Here is a 17,109-nt window from a genome sequence, read left to right on the forward strand (position 1 = left end):
CAATTTGATCCCGCATCACCATATTGCCAATGGGCCTGAGTATAAGAAACTGGTGATGCTGTGATGCAACTTATGTGAATTTCTCAGCCATAAAGTCGCGCTTACAGAAGTCCAGACTTGACAATACCGTTGTCCCTGACCACCTGGACAGGCCCTCTCCCCTGCTGTGTGCAACCGTATAGTGTGTCACAAGTCCTGACCTTCAGATAACTACTGGAAAAGACCCCTGGGCACTCCCCTAATGATTGCCATACCAGTCTTCCGCCAATCTACCCGTGTGGTTATCCCTCCAGTCATCTATGAGTTGAGGCCAATAGTTGAATAAGGTAATTGAGCACCACTGGGCTGAAGTGTAAGGATGTCCTGGTAATTACACAACCGCTACACTTAACACTGCTTCTACTTCTCCCTACAAGAAGTCTGAACCGAGTTGCCACCTTGCCCCCCAAGAGCACTTAACCAGGAACAGCATTCCGGCTCCTGGCCCGGAGCACGCCCTGGCAATTCCTGCTTCCGTTCCCACCTGTCCTTCTCAGAGTGGTGCCTGTGTACTTGATCCGATTGTCCTGAAATTAGAAAAAGGTTACACTCCAATCCTGGACGTGCTGACCCAGAACCCCACACACTGGCCCCAGTGTGTTCTTCCCCTGGTAGGCCTGGTTTGACCATTATAGAACGAACCTTGGCGTTTCTGGAAGAGAGAACAAATCCATGAAAACAGCCCCTAACCAGCACTGACCGGTAAGCCTATTGCTAACTCGATCACCAGTATCAGAGTCCCTTACTTGCGCAGCAGTTGCTGTACAAAAGAACACATTCCATTGTTGCACACGGGATGCATGATATGCCCGGACACACCATTTGTTTAAAAGAAAACTCATGTCAATTTTGTCACAGGGGAAACAAGATTTGCCCACACTCTGCCTTTGCTTACCGCGCGAACACCCCAATTACTTTCCTAGTGAATCAACAAATTGCCCAGACTCATCAGTTGATTTAAAAGAGAAAACATCCCATTATTGCACAGGAACTACCTGCTCTGCTCGGATTCACCAGTTGACTACCAATGTATTTCTTCCATGGTGTGTAACCTGCGCGCCCCACAACAGGGACAGTAATGACTCCTGGGGAGAACCTGGGTGTCCCAGACCCTAGCTCACTGCCCCCCACCCAGTGTGCATTACCATTATACCTGTTGCTAGTTCAGGTGCCCCCCCATGTGGGTCGGGCGGTTCTACAGCGCGGTTCCTGCATGTGAGACATAAAACATCCATTAGAAGCCCTGCCCCCCCTCAAATACCAATATATATTCTCTGCAATGAGGCAGGGGCCATCAATGCCCCCCACGCTACCAAGTCCAAGCATGTTTGTCAGTTACGAGAACTAGTTTGTCCATATTACATTCTCGGAAGGAATTGGGTGGGGCAAACACTTGCGTAGCGCCAGAGGCAGTAGTGTAGTGTCGTGTCTTGGAACTAAGTCAATTATTCAGTTGCTAGGTCTGATGATGACCATTGCACTTTGGTGTGTGTGTGCTTACCATTCTACCTAGGAACACCTCCTCATCCCAAGCCTTCAAACTGACCTCCAAGTTCTCCTCCTTTAAAGACACTTCCAAATTCCATACATAGCCCTCACTAATATCTCAAGGAAGACCTTTTATTATAGCAAGTTCTATTCTCCTTGACAATGGAAGTGTCTTCCCAGAGTGTGCTTGTGGTTAGAGAGTGGCACTTATTGCCGTATTATCCTTCTACCTGTTTTTGGTACGCTTTTGTAACATGCACACGTCACTTATATCTTGTAACACACTGTTTGCTACCTCTTACATCGTGTTTGCTTCCGGTACTTGCAGAAGTGCCACAATTGCTTATGTAACGTTTGTTCTTGTGTTTGACTGTCTGCCATGTATTGCAGGCTTATACCTCTACTTGTACTTTGTACGCTTTATAACTTGCACTCATGTCACTTTTTCCTCCTGTAAAGCACCGTTAACTCCTTCTTGTATTATTTGCCCGCGTTTGTCACTTTACTTCATGTAACTTAGCGTTTGCTTTTGTAAGGTGTACACTTATAGTGCTCCCATGTATCCGTTCTGTTCCTACTGTGAAGCGCCTGACACCTTTGGGTAAAGTCCGCGCTATATAAAGGCATAATTAAGAGTGGGAACGCACAACAAGATGATAGCTGCCCATAAGGTGTATTGCCAGAAGTGACCTTTCCATGATTTCAGAGTGACCGTGTTGTCGACTCGAGAGACACTTTCTAGTTAGCAAGCCCGATTGAAGGCGGGAATAACTCATGTAGCCATCAGACGATGCCACAATTGGAGAACAAAACCCTTACGGCGACGTACCACCGCTAAAAAGCACCATCACAGGAGGGCCCTCAGGCCTGTAAGTTTGCAGGGTTCTCAACTCCCTCACTCTATTTATTAACCGCTATTAAACTGAACCCAGTGCTGACCTGGAAGACTGCCAAGACAAAGCTTTATCGACCCGGCCTATCATGGACACGAACATTCCAGCCGAATTACAGCTCAGTAACTAGCGCAGCATCTGAGAAGTAGGTCCATGTGAAGTGACAGACTAATGAACCAGTGAGATAAAGTACCGTCCATGTGAAGTGAGAAGCGCTACCTCAACACAGGAACAGACGCGCCCCTGGCCGAGCTGCCAACCACCTGCCAACACTCATACTCCCCCAGCTCCCAGTTCTCTGCAAGCTGCCAAGCACCCTCTGTCTCCCGTGTCCTCCCCACACCTGGAAAACAAAGGAGATGTGTTGACGTTTGCATTCACCTGAACAAACTAAAAGTGCATGGATAACTAGTCCCACTTATTTACTAGATAAAACCAAGTGTGAACAAATCCAAAGAGCATAAAATTACACATAAACACATGACATAAAAGTGAACATTGTGAAATGGTTACACCAGGAAGAAAGCTGAGATGTTCACCGCACTTATTAGTCACGACTTGACGTGCCTGTCACACACTCGCACATCTCTGCAAGAGCGTACAGTGCCTCTGTCTGTAGGAGAGGTACCTGTGTGTCTACTCGCCCCAGTCCTTCTATTCTCCGTGGTGAACTCTGCGCTGCTTCACAGGAAGTTCAGGGGAGACCCTGGCACTCCTTCATGCTGCTCTCCTGTAGTGTAGTTCCTATTTTCCCTATAGGCCCTGCGCATTGGAATAACGAAATAATACTGTAAAAGCATTGATATGGTTTCTTAGCCATAAGATAGTTAAAATGAATAAAATATATACATTCATATATACATTTGCTAACGACCTCAACTGGTGCTTCTAACTACGCCTACCCCAGTGTACCTGACCTAAGCCTAATACAAGGGAGGGAGTAAGTAGCAGTTTTAAGTTAAGTTGGTTTTGCCAAGAGTTTGTTTCAAGAATTCTCTCTAAGGGTTTAGTCAGCACCGTACCTCTGGAATAGAATGCAGGAGGTCTGGTATCTCCTCTCAGGACCCGATATCCCAGTCACCCGCAAGGGTAGGCTAGAAACGCCGGAGCTGGATTTTCTCGGCAGGAGAAAAGACAGCGTCTTTCTCAGCGCGCCAAGGAGGAGGGGCAGCGTCCGTGGGCTTCTTGCATCTGCTGGGCTGTGCAAGGGGACAGCTGTTCTGCTCCAGTATTCACCACCACCGTGTGTTTGCTTAAGGCAACGTTGGTATATTTATACCTGAAAGGTGCCGTGTTTGACGTACGTTTTTGGACATAAGACGTCAATAAAGATGTCACAAAGAACTGGTCGTTCTTACAGTGCTCGCAGGAATTCTATTACTAATCAAAACAAAGCAGGCGGGGCTTTCCCAGGTTGCTGGGGGTTTGAGATGTCGAAAGAACTCGGTGTGCTATCTAGGAATCTAAGGAAGTGGCTTCTGCTGTGTCATGGACTGTCATGAACTGCTGAGACGAGTTACTGAAATATGGCTCTGATCGTTATGCCATTATAGGGATATGTATTGATTATAGCCGTATAGGGGCATGAGGTCATAATATTGATCGGGGTCCTAGATAAAACACAACACTCCATGAAGGCTCCCTGCAAGGTTGCTGTGGTCCACGTGTGAGACTGCCCCTTTTGGGCGCTGCACTCGGAGAAGCCGGGACACGCTGACACCAAGATTGCTGTGAGGGACAGACAGGGCCATGTAATTGCCTAACAAAAACTCTCGCAGTGGCGCCGCAACACTGCCCGGGCCCCTCCTCCGGACAGTGTAGAAAAGCAACCTCCCACTCCACTCATGGCAGCGGTGAAAGCAGTGTTCGAAATGATTGTGCATAGGCGAAACAGACTGCGGTATTACACCTTCCTTATAAAACACATCTTAAACCTTAGTCAATACCATTACCATTTCCTGCCCCTTGGAACGGGGATATTGAAACACCGGGAATAGAACCCTTTGTTGAACTGAGAGTCAGCGCTCTATTCCCTGGTAAAAATGACTCGAGACAATCATTGCCTCCTAGGTGCAATGATGGATGATCGATCTCCCATCTAACCCCCTGGTGCACTGCCCCCGAGGAGATCCTGGGCCAGCCCTCCTCCTAACAGTCTTTGATTTCATGCTTACAGCACTCCCAGCACAATATCAGCAATCCCTTTATAGCCGTTGTAAAGCGCTGCCCTTATGGGCAAAAAGACGCTGTAACCTGATGCCTCGCCCCCCCAGAGAGGGCCGCAACAAGGACGTGCAATAGGGCTAAATAATGAACCTTCAGATAAAATGCTACCATAGTGGGCCACAAAGCGCCTAAGCATGAGACCTAGCCCCCCCAGCAAAGGCCGCGACATCGCCACCTGGGTGAAGAAGAGACCGTATAATCAGAATATGAAATAAGGTGCCGCCCACCGCAAAAGACAAGCGCTACGATACGGGCCTCCAGGTGCTGTAGAAATGACCTAACGCTCCAGCGAGCGCCCAGCACATAGGAGCATGCGGTAGTGAACAGTCTGAAAGATGGCCATATTTGGAAAGCGCTACCCTGATTGCACGCTGTCCCCGAGGCTCCTTAGCGGAGGGTGGGCCAGAGATAACAATCGTCCCTTCGTGGCCCGATAGTACCCGCTATGTATGCCGGGGCCTGCTGTACGCCACAAGACACACTCCCTGCGGCCGTTCGTGAGGCTTGGCGGGGGGAAGACCCGTTGCCCTAAAACTTCCTACTCTCCTGTTGTCGCTGCTTGGCTTATCTAATATCCCACATGCCGCCATCTTTGGTGAACGAGTGGGGGGGGGGGGGGGGGGGGGGCGGTGGGTGGTGGTAAGATCAGCTTCGCCAAACACACCACCCCGGGGCCCCGCCTCCACTGCTGAAGCTCAGGGCACAAAGCGAAAGGCCCGTACAACGTAGTTACCCCCAACGGGGCACCGAGGGCGCTGAGGGATCAATAGAGAATGAAGGCCTCAGCACCCGCACTAATTGTCTCCCCTGTATAAGACCCGGACATATAATATCGATGTAACATATCCAGGCCCAGTGCACACGGTCCCTGTGTACCAGACCCAGTGTCGCGTGTCCCGTCTGCCCCACCACCGCCGGAGAAGAGGAGCGCCCTAGTCCCCGGCACCAGAGACTAGCGTGCAGAACATGTGGGCCAAAAAAACCACTCGTGTCCCCTGGGATTCCACGACAGGCGCCCCCGCCGACCAGGGGAAGCTCGGAGAGATACCATTCGTCACGAAGGGTGCTGCTCTCCCCCCATCCCCAGCGGCCTCCAGCCCTGGCCAGGCCGCCATGCCCATGATGCAACCAATGGGAGCTCGGGCAAGGGAGGGGCTTGGGGCATTGACGCACTCACCGTGCAAAGCATACAGCAGCAAAGTATACAGCAGCTCCCACGGGACACGTCCGAAACTGCGTCCGGGTGAGCCAGCACAGCTGAAGTAGGTACAAGATTCGCTTTGTTTTATACTTTTTCTTTCGGATGGCTGCTAATGATTTCCTTTTAATTTCGGAATAGTTCTGCGCTCCAGTGTAGAATAACACATCATATATAATTCATGGCCGGCTTGTACGTATTTCTGGTGATGAGAAAGGCGGTGCCAATTAGTTTAGTGCAAACTGCATCTAGAAAGCCGGTACTGGTTAATTCTGGTTACTGGAGATGCCTGGTGCCGCCCGCGACTTCTGCTGTGGATGAGATTTCCTTGTTCCCCGTAGACACTGATTGCAGCCGATCAATAACGGGTGTACAACGCGATTATTAACCACAAGCAACACAAACGGGAAGCAAGGCAGAGCAAGAGGGCTCCTCCCCTCCCGCCCTGGGTCTAGGAAAGAGAATGACGTGTGATATCCCAGGTCGATGGCTTCACAGACATGTCGTCCGGAGGGTCTATGAAGCAATGTAGGGGCCTTCTAATCCAGCAGCATGAAAGACAAGACCATATTACAACACACTTAGCAGGCACGCTGCCGAGTGCTTACAGGATCACGTGGCAGTTGCTCTTGCCTGTCTTTTCACGGTTCCTCTGACGTTGTGAGTTTGGTTCTGGCAAAGTCTCTCTTGCCACCAAGTGCATCACTGTGGTTTTGCCCAGAGGCAGCTTTAATGCTCCTAATGTTACGTTGCCATGTATATACCATTCGAGATATATAAGCCGTAGAATGTTTGGACTGCTGACTTGCTCCTCTTTCCAGTCCATTGGCCAGTTGTATGACCAGGCGAGTTTGAGTCAATACGAAACGGCGTCAGAATCACTACTGATTGTGGCAGTTGATGTGATAACCAGTGAGACAGTGACTTAGCACAGACTCACAGAAGGGTACATGTATGCCCGCAATGAGCTTTATCTTGGCACACTAAGATAAAAACTAAATTGGTGCAGGGTGGAGTGACAGAACCCACGTCCTGATGAAGTTGCCGTGAGTTTTTTCCCCTGGGCAATGAAACATGTCGGCTTTTAAGAGGGCAGACACACAGCACTGAATAAAAGTCATATAGACAGTGTGATCTAGCTCTGTTTTAACTTAGTATTCGAAATCCTAGCACCAGTGTTCACCCTTTGTTTCCTTTTTCACAATTTATGTTCAGGTTGGTGGTTGCTGATGATGAGATGAGGTAGTAGGCGAGTACCTACCTACTTACCTCCATGGTGTTACTTCCGTGAGGCACCACCATTTTTTCTTTATCTATGTGTCACTCTTTAGAAGCACTTTTCTCACATTAGGGGAGGGAGAGCGTGGGGGACACATTAGTTGGAAGCAACGCAACAACTTGTACAGTATACTGTTTTTTAAAAGTGGTGACCCAGATCTGGTAAACACAGACGGTATAATTTTAACCGCTGTGTCCTTAGATATTTCAGAAACGAGGTGTGGATCTCAGGATGAGAATCACTGTGAGAACAGGTCATTAGTTGTGTATAAGACTATGAGTGGGGGATGACCTGTTCACTACCCCTTTAGCTCCTTTTTTGTATAAGGTTATTCTCATCATGCCCAAGAGAACCCACATCACCCTGGACATGAAAGACCTCCACTGGCTCTCAGTCCAGAAAAGATGCCAGTTAAAGCTCCTGACTCACTCCTACAAAACCCTCCACGACCAAGGACCCACCTACATGAACCACCCTCTGCACTTCCACTGACTCCTCCCCCGGAACCTCTGCTTCGCAAACCTCACCCTTGCACAGATCTCTTGCATTTGCTGCTGCCGCGCTGGAAGAGGCTCCCTCTCCCACCTAGCTGCAGAGCCTGGAACATCCTACCCCTCCAACTCTCAACCTTGCTCTCGCTGACTGATTTCAGGCAGGGGCTCAAGAACTGGCTTTTTGACTGAGACCTTTAGCCAGTGCCTGGATACCCGCTCTGGTGACAAGCTGCTCTTTACAAATACGACTTGATTTATTAACTTCACTCCAAACTACCCCACTCCATCACACTCTTACACCACTGCACTCCAATCTACCCTACTATAATCCCCACAATCGACTCTACTATAATCACTCCAATATACCCCACTCTATCCTAATCTACCCCACTCCACTTGTCACCACTCCAATGTCCCCCTCTCCACTCCAATCTACCCCATCCCACTCCTATCTACTGCACTCGGCTCTTCCCCAACCTACCCCACTCCACTCCACTCAACTCCAGTATATCCCACTCCAATTTACCTCCTCCACTCCAGTCTGCCCCACTCAACTCCAATCTGCCCCACTCAACTCCAATCTGCCCCACTCCACTCAAGTCTGCCCCACTCCACTCAAGTCTGCCCCACTCCACTCAAGTCTGCCCCACTCCACTTAAGTCTGCCCCACTCCACTTCAGTCTACCCCACTCCACCTCAGCCTCTTCACCCCAATCTACTCCATTCCCCCACTCTCGTCTAGCCCATGCCAATCTGCTCCACTCCACTCTATCCCACTCCATTCAACCCCACCATATCCCAATCTACCCCACCACTCCAGTCTACCCCACTCCCTTCCACTCTAACCTATCCCAATCTAGCCCGCTTAAAACTACCTGAATCTACCCCCAGTCTCTTCTATTCTACCCTATCATAATCCACCTAATCTACCCACTCTAATTTACCCACTCCAATATACTCTACCCCAATCCACCCCAGTCCCCACTCTTCCTAAATCTACTCCCCTGCAATCTAGCACAATATATCCCACTCCACCCCACGCCAATTTACCCCACGCCAATCTATCCCACGCCAATCTACCCCACGCCAATCTACCCCACGCCAATCTACCCCACGCTAATCTAGCACAATCTAATCTACCCCAATTTACTGCACTCCACCCCAATCTCCTGCAATTCAATCTATCCCACTCCAATCTACTACGCTAATCTACCTAACTCCTCCACTCCAATGTATCAAACTAAACCCCTCTCCAATCTACTCCAGTCTAACCCACCCCAATCCACTCCACTCTACCCCATTCCACCCTACTCCGTTCTACTCCCACTCCACTCTACTCCAATCTATCTCACTCCACTCTACCCCAATCTACTGCACTCCACTCATCCCCAGTATATACCACTCCAGTCTACCTCCTCCACTCCAGTTTGCCCCACTCCATTTCAGTCTACCCCACCTCAGTCTACCCCACTCCATCTCAGTCTACTCCACCCTAATCTACCCCGCTCGTCTACTCCCATCTATCTCACTCCAACCTATCCCAATCTGCTCCAATCTGCCCCACCTTATACCAATCTACCCCACCACTCCAATCTACCCCACTTCCCTCTACTCTAACCTACCCCAATCTAGCCCACTCCAAACTACCACAATCTACCCCGCTCCAAACTACCACAATCTACCCCAGTTTATTCCATTCTACCCTACTATAATCCACCTAACCTACCCCACTCCAATCTACCCCACCTCGCTCCAATCTACCCCAATCCACCCCAGTCCCCACTCTTCCCCAATCTACCCCACTCCAATCTAGCACAATATATGCCACTCCACTCCAACCTACCCTACTCCAATCTACCCCAATCTACTGCACTCCAACCCAATCTCCTCCAATTCAACTCACCCCACTCCAATCTACCACAGTAATCTACCCCACTCTAGTGTATCCCACTACACATCTCTCCAATCTACTCCAGTCTAACCCACCCCACTCCACTCCAATCTAACCCACCCACCCCACTCCAATCTACCCTACTCCGTTCTATTCCCACTCTACTGTTCTTCAATCTATCCCACTCCACTCCACTCTATCCTACTCCACTCTCTTTCTGCCCCAATCTACCCCATTCCACTCTGCCCCAATCCACCCCCCTCCAATCTACCCCACCAACTTTTAGCCACGCTGAACAGCAGCCACACTGGTGCACAACACGGCTAAAACACATTGACAGAGCCAATAGCTCTTTCAAAGGCGTGACCTATTGGCTTTGCCAATGCTTGTTATTTAAGTTGGTACTTTTAGTCCATTGGCTCCCTCTGTTGATGTTCTCTGTATAAAAACCTAATCATTCTATTTGCTCTCTACTGAACAAGTTGCATCTTCTATCTCATCTTGTTACTTTTTATTCTTTGGAAAATGTGTCCTTATGGGGTAAAACCAGACATTCTCTTCAACGTTTATGCCAGGCCCTGTTATTATATGTTTTGTTGGATAGGAAGTTGAAAATTTCTTTTCTTTGAATTTCTCTCTTATACTTGCCTTGCTTATGGCATTGTTCTGCAGCCTTATGGCTCCCCAGCCAAGCTGCTCCTTTCTCGCTGAAATTCTAATGGAGTCCCAGGGCAGACTCTTGAATCTTTTAATGAGTCTCGAGCTCTGTACAATTTACTTTGTACTTTCGCTTCCTTTAAATGATCCAATCACTCATCCGTTTTTAGGTCTCGCCTGGTGAAAGCAGCGCGTGCGATGCTCTTGCCAGAGGGGACCTTTTGAAATCAATTCTCCGCGTGGGCTCTTACACGCCTCTGCATGGACAAAGATGCTGGCTTTGGGGGGATGGTTTAAGGGCCTGCTGCTCGCAAAGGCCTTCCAAACAGTGACCATGCACAGGGCCGGGTGTGTCCACCCGACATATATTCACTGTTCTCCCCCTTGGTGCCCCCTGCTGTTGCCTGTTGTCTTTGCTGACCTTGTCCTGCCCCCTGCCTTTTGAGCGTATCTTAAAGGTTCCATGTTCCTTCATTGTTGTCCGTGCCCAACAGCTGCTGCGACAGAGCCCTGCACAGCCCTAGGCACTGCAAAGCTGCAGGGCTGCTCATCGCCTGTGCTGTAACCGTGGAGCTGTTTGTCTGTCCTGTTCTGTGGAGCTCCCGTGCAGGGCCTACAGAGCCCCGTTAACGTGCACAAAGAAAGGCTTGTGCCAGCGCAATCAAGTGGTCTGTATTTTGACTAGAAAAGTAATTTCCAATAGAATCCACCAAATAATATGACCCAGCATTTCATTATAAAAATGGGTATCTGCTAGCTACATTAATACGCACATTCACTCTTCTCCAGGGCAGCCCATGTGCTCCGAATTTAAGCATATATTTGTTTTCAACTTGCAGCGAATGCCTGCTGAGGGTTAACTCAAACAATAACTGCTTCTTTAATCACTTATGGTAAACCATAGCAGCAGGGTAGTGTTTGGAAGCAACCAGAGTTGACTGACATGACCCTGTAGGTAATTGATGTATTGTAGCGCATTGAGAAGTGCTGTAATCCCAGCTTCTCCATTTGGTCAAATGCATTGCTTAATCCTCTGTTTACATGTGTCAGTATAGTGTCTTTTGATCACAAACATTAAGAACCACTGCGAGAGCGTGAAAGCTTTGTAGTTGCATTCATATAGCGCTTTGTGTCCCTGATACAGCGACAAGTTGCTTTTGTGGTTGGTTGCATGCTTCTGTCAGTGCGATGGAAGCAAAAACAATAATCGCTATGTTCCCTTCATGGGTAGGGTTTTAATATCACATGTTAGCTTCCTGCTCTTCACATGTTTTGTTGCAAAGCACAGGCGTGAAGTTGAACCGAAAAGGAGCCGGGGATAGGATACTTTCATGTGAGAGCTGATGTATAGATGTGTACAGAGTGTTTGAGTGCAATCACAAAGGGGAAACAATGCTCAAACCGTAATGCTGCTGGTGTGAGGCCGTGCTTATGCAAAAATGGCGATTAGACATGGTCATTCTGCTGTTTTAATTGCTCTCTGTCATACAGTGTCAGCCTATTTGAGAATGACACAATGGAAGACCTCAAAAGTGAAAGAATCTTCAATCGGTGGTGCATGCTTCCGTTGACTATAGTATAAGTTCTGGTGGTTCACCTAGGAAGGGCTGTGGAGCGACCCAAAGGAATGAGCATTATGCACCCAGCCACTAACTAAGCTGTGGGGTTCATCAAAAGTGGCTTTGTAGCAATCCTTAGGAATGGGTGTTATAGAAGCTGTCAGAGCATATACGCTATGGAAGTCAACCAAGGAGCAGCAACTAAATGGGCTTATGCGACCATTCATAGTGTGTGCGTTGGGGTTCTATCCTGGACCGGCAGAGAAGCAAGGAATGGGTATTATACAGCCAGTCACTGAATATGCTCACAGTTTTACCCAAGAAGTGAAACCGTTCCAAATGGGCAATATGCAACCAGCTACTGATGGGACTGCTAAAGAAACCCATAGTATTGTACTGCCGATCATAATAAATTCCCTGTGGGGTACTCCCAGGAGTGCCATAGGAGCAGTTCGTATAAAATGGTTTTTGTAACCAGTCACTGTTCTTGTGTCCTTCCAGAAGCAGCAGGGTAGTAACCCGTAGGCAGGGGCGTAGGTTCAGGGGTGGTGGTTGGGATGTTCTACCCCACTAATAAATGTATTTTCTGCTAAATATTGGGTAAATGTCCTTTGAGTCGAGTATGGTGAGGTGTCAGTCGGAATTCAACAGGAAGTTTTACCTACACAACAAAAACACACACGCTTTTCCTTTTCTTGTTTTGAAAGACTTAGGCAATGTTGATTATTTTACAAAATGATGTTTTCTCTCACTTAGTACCCCTCCAGTCCGCATTTGTCTCCCTTTCCATTGCTCCTTTAGCCCCTCCCATGCGCCCTGTTTGTCGTATAATGTATTTTAACATTGTAGGCAAACGCCATTGTTGGATAATCCTTTTTTTTTTTTTTTTTTTTTAAATTTTCGAAAACCTTTATTTGTGTAGATGGTTGCATACAAATACGGGCCTACAACCCAGAGGCCGGCCACAGAACAAACTGGAAAGCACCAATGTCAATAAAAAGTACGGAGTGGTTACGCAATACTACACAATGCTGCGAGTCCATAATGCTAACTGAGTGCAACCCCCCGGCACAGGATCACAGAAGGTTAATTTTATATTAAAGAATAAAGGATTGGTTGTATAATAAGCGTCCTGGTGCGCATGGCGGGGAACAGAACCAACAACATTATAATAGGAAATCCATAGATCTATCATCAGAATAGTCCAAAGCGTTCAAGCCATAGATGCCCTTGCAATTCTTCTTCAGTCAGTGTCCACCCGCAACCTCATGTGCCCAAAGACAAGCAGAACATCACTCTCATGAAAATCAAATTAGCAGTGAGACGGATAAAGTTGCAATCATCATACAGCCCAACCCGGAGAGTAAAAGAAAACGAAAATACTAGAGAAAAGGGAAAGGGGACCCCACGTTACTGTACCCGCCCCACGGCGATAATGGCGATCAACAAGCCAGACAGCAAACATTCTTAGGGGCGGGGCGGCTAAGTCAGGATAAGCAGAACCTGAAAGTACCATATTATATAGGAATACCCAACCCCCCCCCCCCCCCTCTCCCCCCGGCACTCACCCCGCAGGAATCACGCACAGTCATGGAGACCCAAGAAAAGGACACAAAAGAGCCATAGAAACAAGTAACTATCTAATAGACCCCAATCCACCCGCCCCACCCTGCACCCCTGCAGAAGGCTATGGCCTACCCCTCCCAGCAGCGTGCCTGTCGCCCTAAGCATGAACCCGAAATATAGAATGAGATAATATAGGGAAAGGGAAGAAAACAGATAAAAAGGGAAAAAGGAAAGCCAGGGGGGAGGATACCATGTAACAAGGCGCACGGCCCCCACCCCCCGCCCATACAAACAATTAGTGCAGCCCAAAACGAAACTGGCATATTTTTCAGGTAGCCATACATAGTAAGGATTCGACAAATTATCTCAATTTGGGGTAGTCCATAACTCCGTGCACCGAACAGCAGTCCTCCGGATTAAAAACCCGGGCTCACCCCAGTCCTTTATTAGCTATCGCCACGATGTATGTCGAAGTAGCGGGCATAAAACAAAGCGGAGAGAAAAGGCCGTGGAGCAGCCGCTGAACGGCCAATGGAAGCAACCCATAAGATCTCCTCCGCCGACGGTAAAGCAAAAGCTGTTTACGGCAGTCATGTACATCAGTGTCAATGATCCCCAGCAAATCTTCCCGCAGGCGAACCAAGACATCGCTACCCCCACTAAAAAGCGGGAAACAAACAGCCACCACCTCGGGCCCCTTAGCATCTCTGAGGGACGGCCCGGGAGCAATGGCGGTTACAACATTGTCTTGCACACAAGAATCCCGGGCCAAGGTCACTTGCCAAATCTTCAGCGCTCGTAGGACGTCGCCAATCGTGGGTTCACGCTCCCCAGTGCAGGCCCCATCACAGTACAGAGGTACAGCATCGACATTCCGGGGCGTTCCACAGCACACAGCATCAGTCGCCATTTTGCGATTACCGCGCCGTCTTTTTGGAACCAACTCCTGGGGCGGGCTCATTGCAGGGCCCCCACGGGATCCCCCTCAAGCATCCAAACAGTAACCTCAATGCAAAAATGAGGGCCACAAAAAGAGGGGGACCCGCCGGCGCCACCGCTCCGCTAGAGCCACTCTCTACCACCAAGCGATGAAATTCGGAATGGCCGGGCAGGGCAACAAGGGGGGGAGCCACCAACACGGCGTCCCCCACACACAACTTGCCGCACCTCACCTCTGGACCACCGGACGGTAGTCCCAGGCGCGTTCAGTTGCCTCCGGCTTTTTCGCACAACGGCCTCCTCCGGCCGGTCTCCATCCTCCACCCGAGGCCGCCACCGACACTGTCTCGCCGGCTACTCGCTGAAGGCAAGGCCCCGGTCTCCACACCACGGAGGCCGCACTTCCTGGGAGGACGCCGCTGCGGACCCACTGAACGCCCGAGCCACCAGATGGGTGGTAAGTATCAGCAGACCTTCATCTATAAAATGTTATCGTTTTTGGGCAGGATGGGGGGCAGGATAGATGTGTTTGGGCAGGGAGGCCGGCGGAGCCGAGCTACCGTGCGGCCATCACGATGTCGAGCTTGGCTCCATTGTTGGATAATCTTAAGCTCACACCACCCCTATCTTACTAACCAAGCTACTTCCCTGCTGATAGGAAAGGCAATTGCACAACCAAGTTTGGTCTATTCTCCACAGGTGTACGGTTAAGGATGGGTGCTTCTAGGTGAGCCTGAATTGTTCACTAAGTGTGTGGGAGGGTCTAGTTATATTGCATAGCAGGGTGCAATAGGTCTCGCATTTAATTAAGTTAAAGCCATTTGCTTTGCTATACAATACCATTAGCAAAGCAAATGGCTTTAACCTAATTGAAGGCGAGTCCTATTGTATTTTCAATGCTTGTTTTTCTAAGGGATCCTGGTCACTTTCTTGGCAGAGATTTGAAGATGTGGACATAGAAGCTGCCTAGCGAAATGCCTGGCTTGGCGCTGAACGTGAATAATAGATTTTGGACTGACAATTCTTTGGTCTTCAGAAAGGGGGGCTTAGAAGTTGTGAGTAACCTGTACTTTTCATGATTATTGATCTATAAATCCCCAAGATGCAGGGATTATATATTGATCTATAAATAAGCGTTTTGAAACCACTTACTTGCTTTTTTGAGTTATGTTATGCGCTTTTTATGAGTTTTATGTCACTGGCTAAATATGTACATAAGTGTGTGACTGTGTACACAGATAGTACTGAACTCTTACAGAAAAAAAACGCAGTCGATCTATTGAAGCCTAAAATTTGCTATCGACATCCACACACTTGTTGGTTTTTGCCATATGAGCTAACTGAAATGCAAAGAAAAAAATTAATAAAATTGTGTTAACAAAAAAATCCTATCATTTGCATGTGCATATTGCATCCAAACATAAATTTGCGTTTATGTTCATGAAAAATTTAGAAAGTGCTGAAAAATAATTTTAATATTTAAATTACATGTTTTAGAGAATTGCTGATAAAGCAGACCAATTAGTGCGTAGAGGAAAATATACCTCTTCTTTGAATTCTGGGAATGCATTTTTACTGGAATTCAATTGGTAGGTTCGGCTAATTTCGGTTAAAGCATTCAGCAGTTGCAAAGCATTTGTTTCAGTGCTTGTTGGCTATGACGGTACCAGTTTAAGAAATATGTTGCTGGTTCAAGTATTGTTTTATTCCTTATATTTTAGTTCAGTCTTACAAAATTATATTCAAATGTCAAATAATGGGAAAAGATCCACAGTAAACTAGTGTAAAAGTATCTATCCTCAGTAACACCGCCTCTCCAGCACCTCCTCCACAGCTCTTTGTTGTTGGTTTCATCTCAGAATTAAGGCAGTAATGTAGACATGCAAATGTTAAGGCACCATACCTCAGTGCTGTGCTACAATTATTTCCAAGCGGGGGCTCAATTAACCTATGTGATCTTGCTACACACATTAGCTGCTGGTAATTTGGGCAGGAGTCTGCTGGCCCCACCTCACTCTGTGATGAACGTCCGTGAGGGTCAGTCACCCCTGGACACTTCAGAGCTTATGACTGAAGCACCCAGGTCCGAGTCTATCAGTGATGCTCCCCCTTATCATGAAGGGAAGGACCTCCAAACACTTTGCCAGGCTGAGGAAGTCTCGCCCACAGGGTTGTGACATTTTTAGCTAGGCAAAATTTGCTCAGGCATTCAGGCGCCTGCTCATTTAGTGCATGTATAGCACATGGTTAAGTGACTTGAACATAAAGAGTGTCTGTCAGTCTGACCTTTGCTCAGCCTGACAGACCATCTTAATTTCTTTAAAAAAGTGGGGACGCGGGCCCCATGGCTGATGCTGATTTCACAACAGAGGATCTCTTTTAGGTATGTTCATTGCAAGCGTGTTTATTGCGGCACGAAGCACATCAGATGCCTTGAGACTATAGAGGTCTCAGAGCTAGCTCACATCAAACACAACTCTTTACCAGTGCACTTTTTCAATCCTGGATATCTGTCTGATCTTTAGAGTTTAACCAGTTGCAATGCGAGCACTGGCACTTGGAGTAATCTTATCCATTATTACCTTTTGTAGGGATGCAGTTACGTAGAAGGTTTGACGCCAGTTCTGAGTCTACTGACTGAGTGCTCCCGAGCACACAGAACCATCAGGAAGTTTATAAAAGCTCAGGTAATCTCGAATTCACCTACAAAATTGTTTAGCCTTGTTTCAGACTTCTGTTTCTTAAACAGTATGCATTCATTGTTGATTGTCTCACTCTTTGCTTAATGTTATGTCTTCATAAACTACTCATCACCATGTTGAGTCTCTTAGATTAAAAATGTTTCAATGACCGGGGTAATAAAAGTTATTAAATGTCTAC

At 48.0% G+C, this 17,109-nt stretch overlaps 1 protein-coding gene across 4 annotated transcripts in view; it reads left to right on the forward strand.

Moving 5' to 3' along the window:
- Positions 1–17,109, forward strand: part of RIC8B (RIC8 guanine nucleotide exchange factor B) — a 477,183-nt gene that overhangs the window by 294,246 nt on the left and 165,828 nt on the right. For all 4 annotated transcript variants that reach the window (XM_086921785.1, XM_086921794.1, XM_086921812.1 and 1 more), the window contains one exon: positions 16,821–16,916. In XM_086921785.1, the coding sequence (XP_086777911.1) occupies positions 16,821–16,916 (96 nt within the window). The remainder of the gene's footprint in view (positions 1–16,820; positions 16,917–17,109) is intronic.

The sequence above is a fragment of the Lissotriton vulgaris genome, chromosome 1_1 (genome assembly GCF_964263255.1).
Source record: "Lissotriton vulgaris chromosome 1_1, aLisVul1.2, whole genome shotgun sequence".
NCBI lineage: Eukaryota > Metazoa > Chordata > Amphibia > Caudata > Salamandridae > Lissotriton > Lissotriton vulgaris.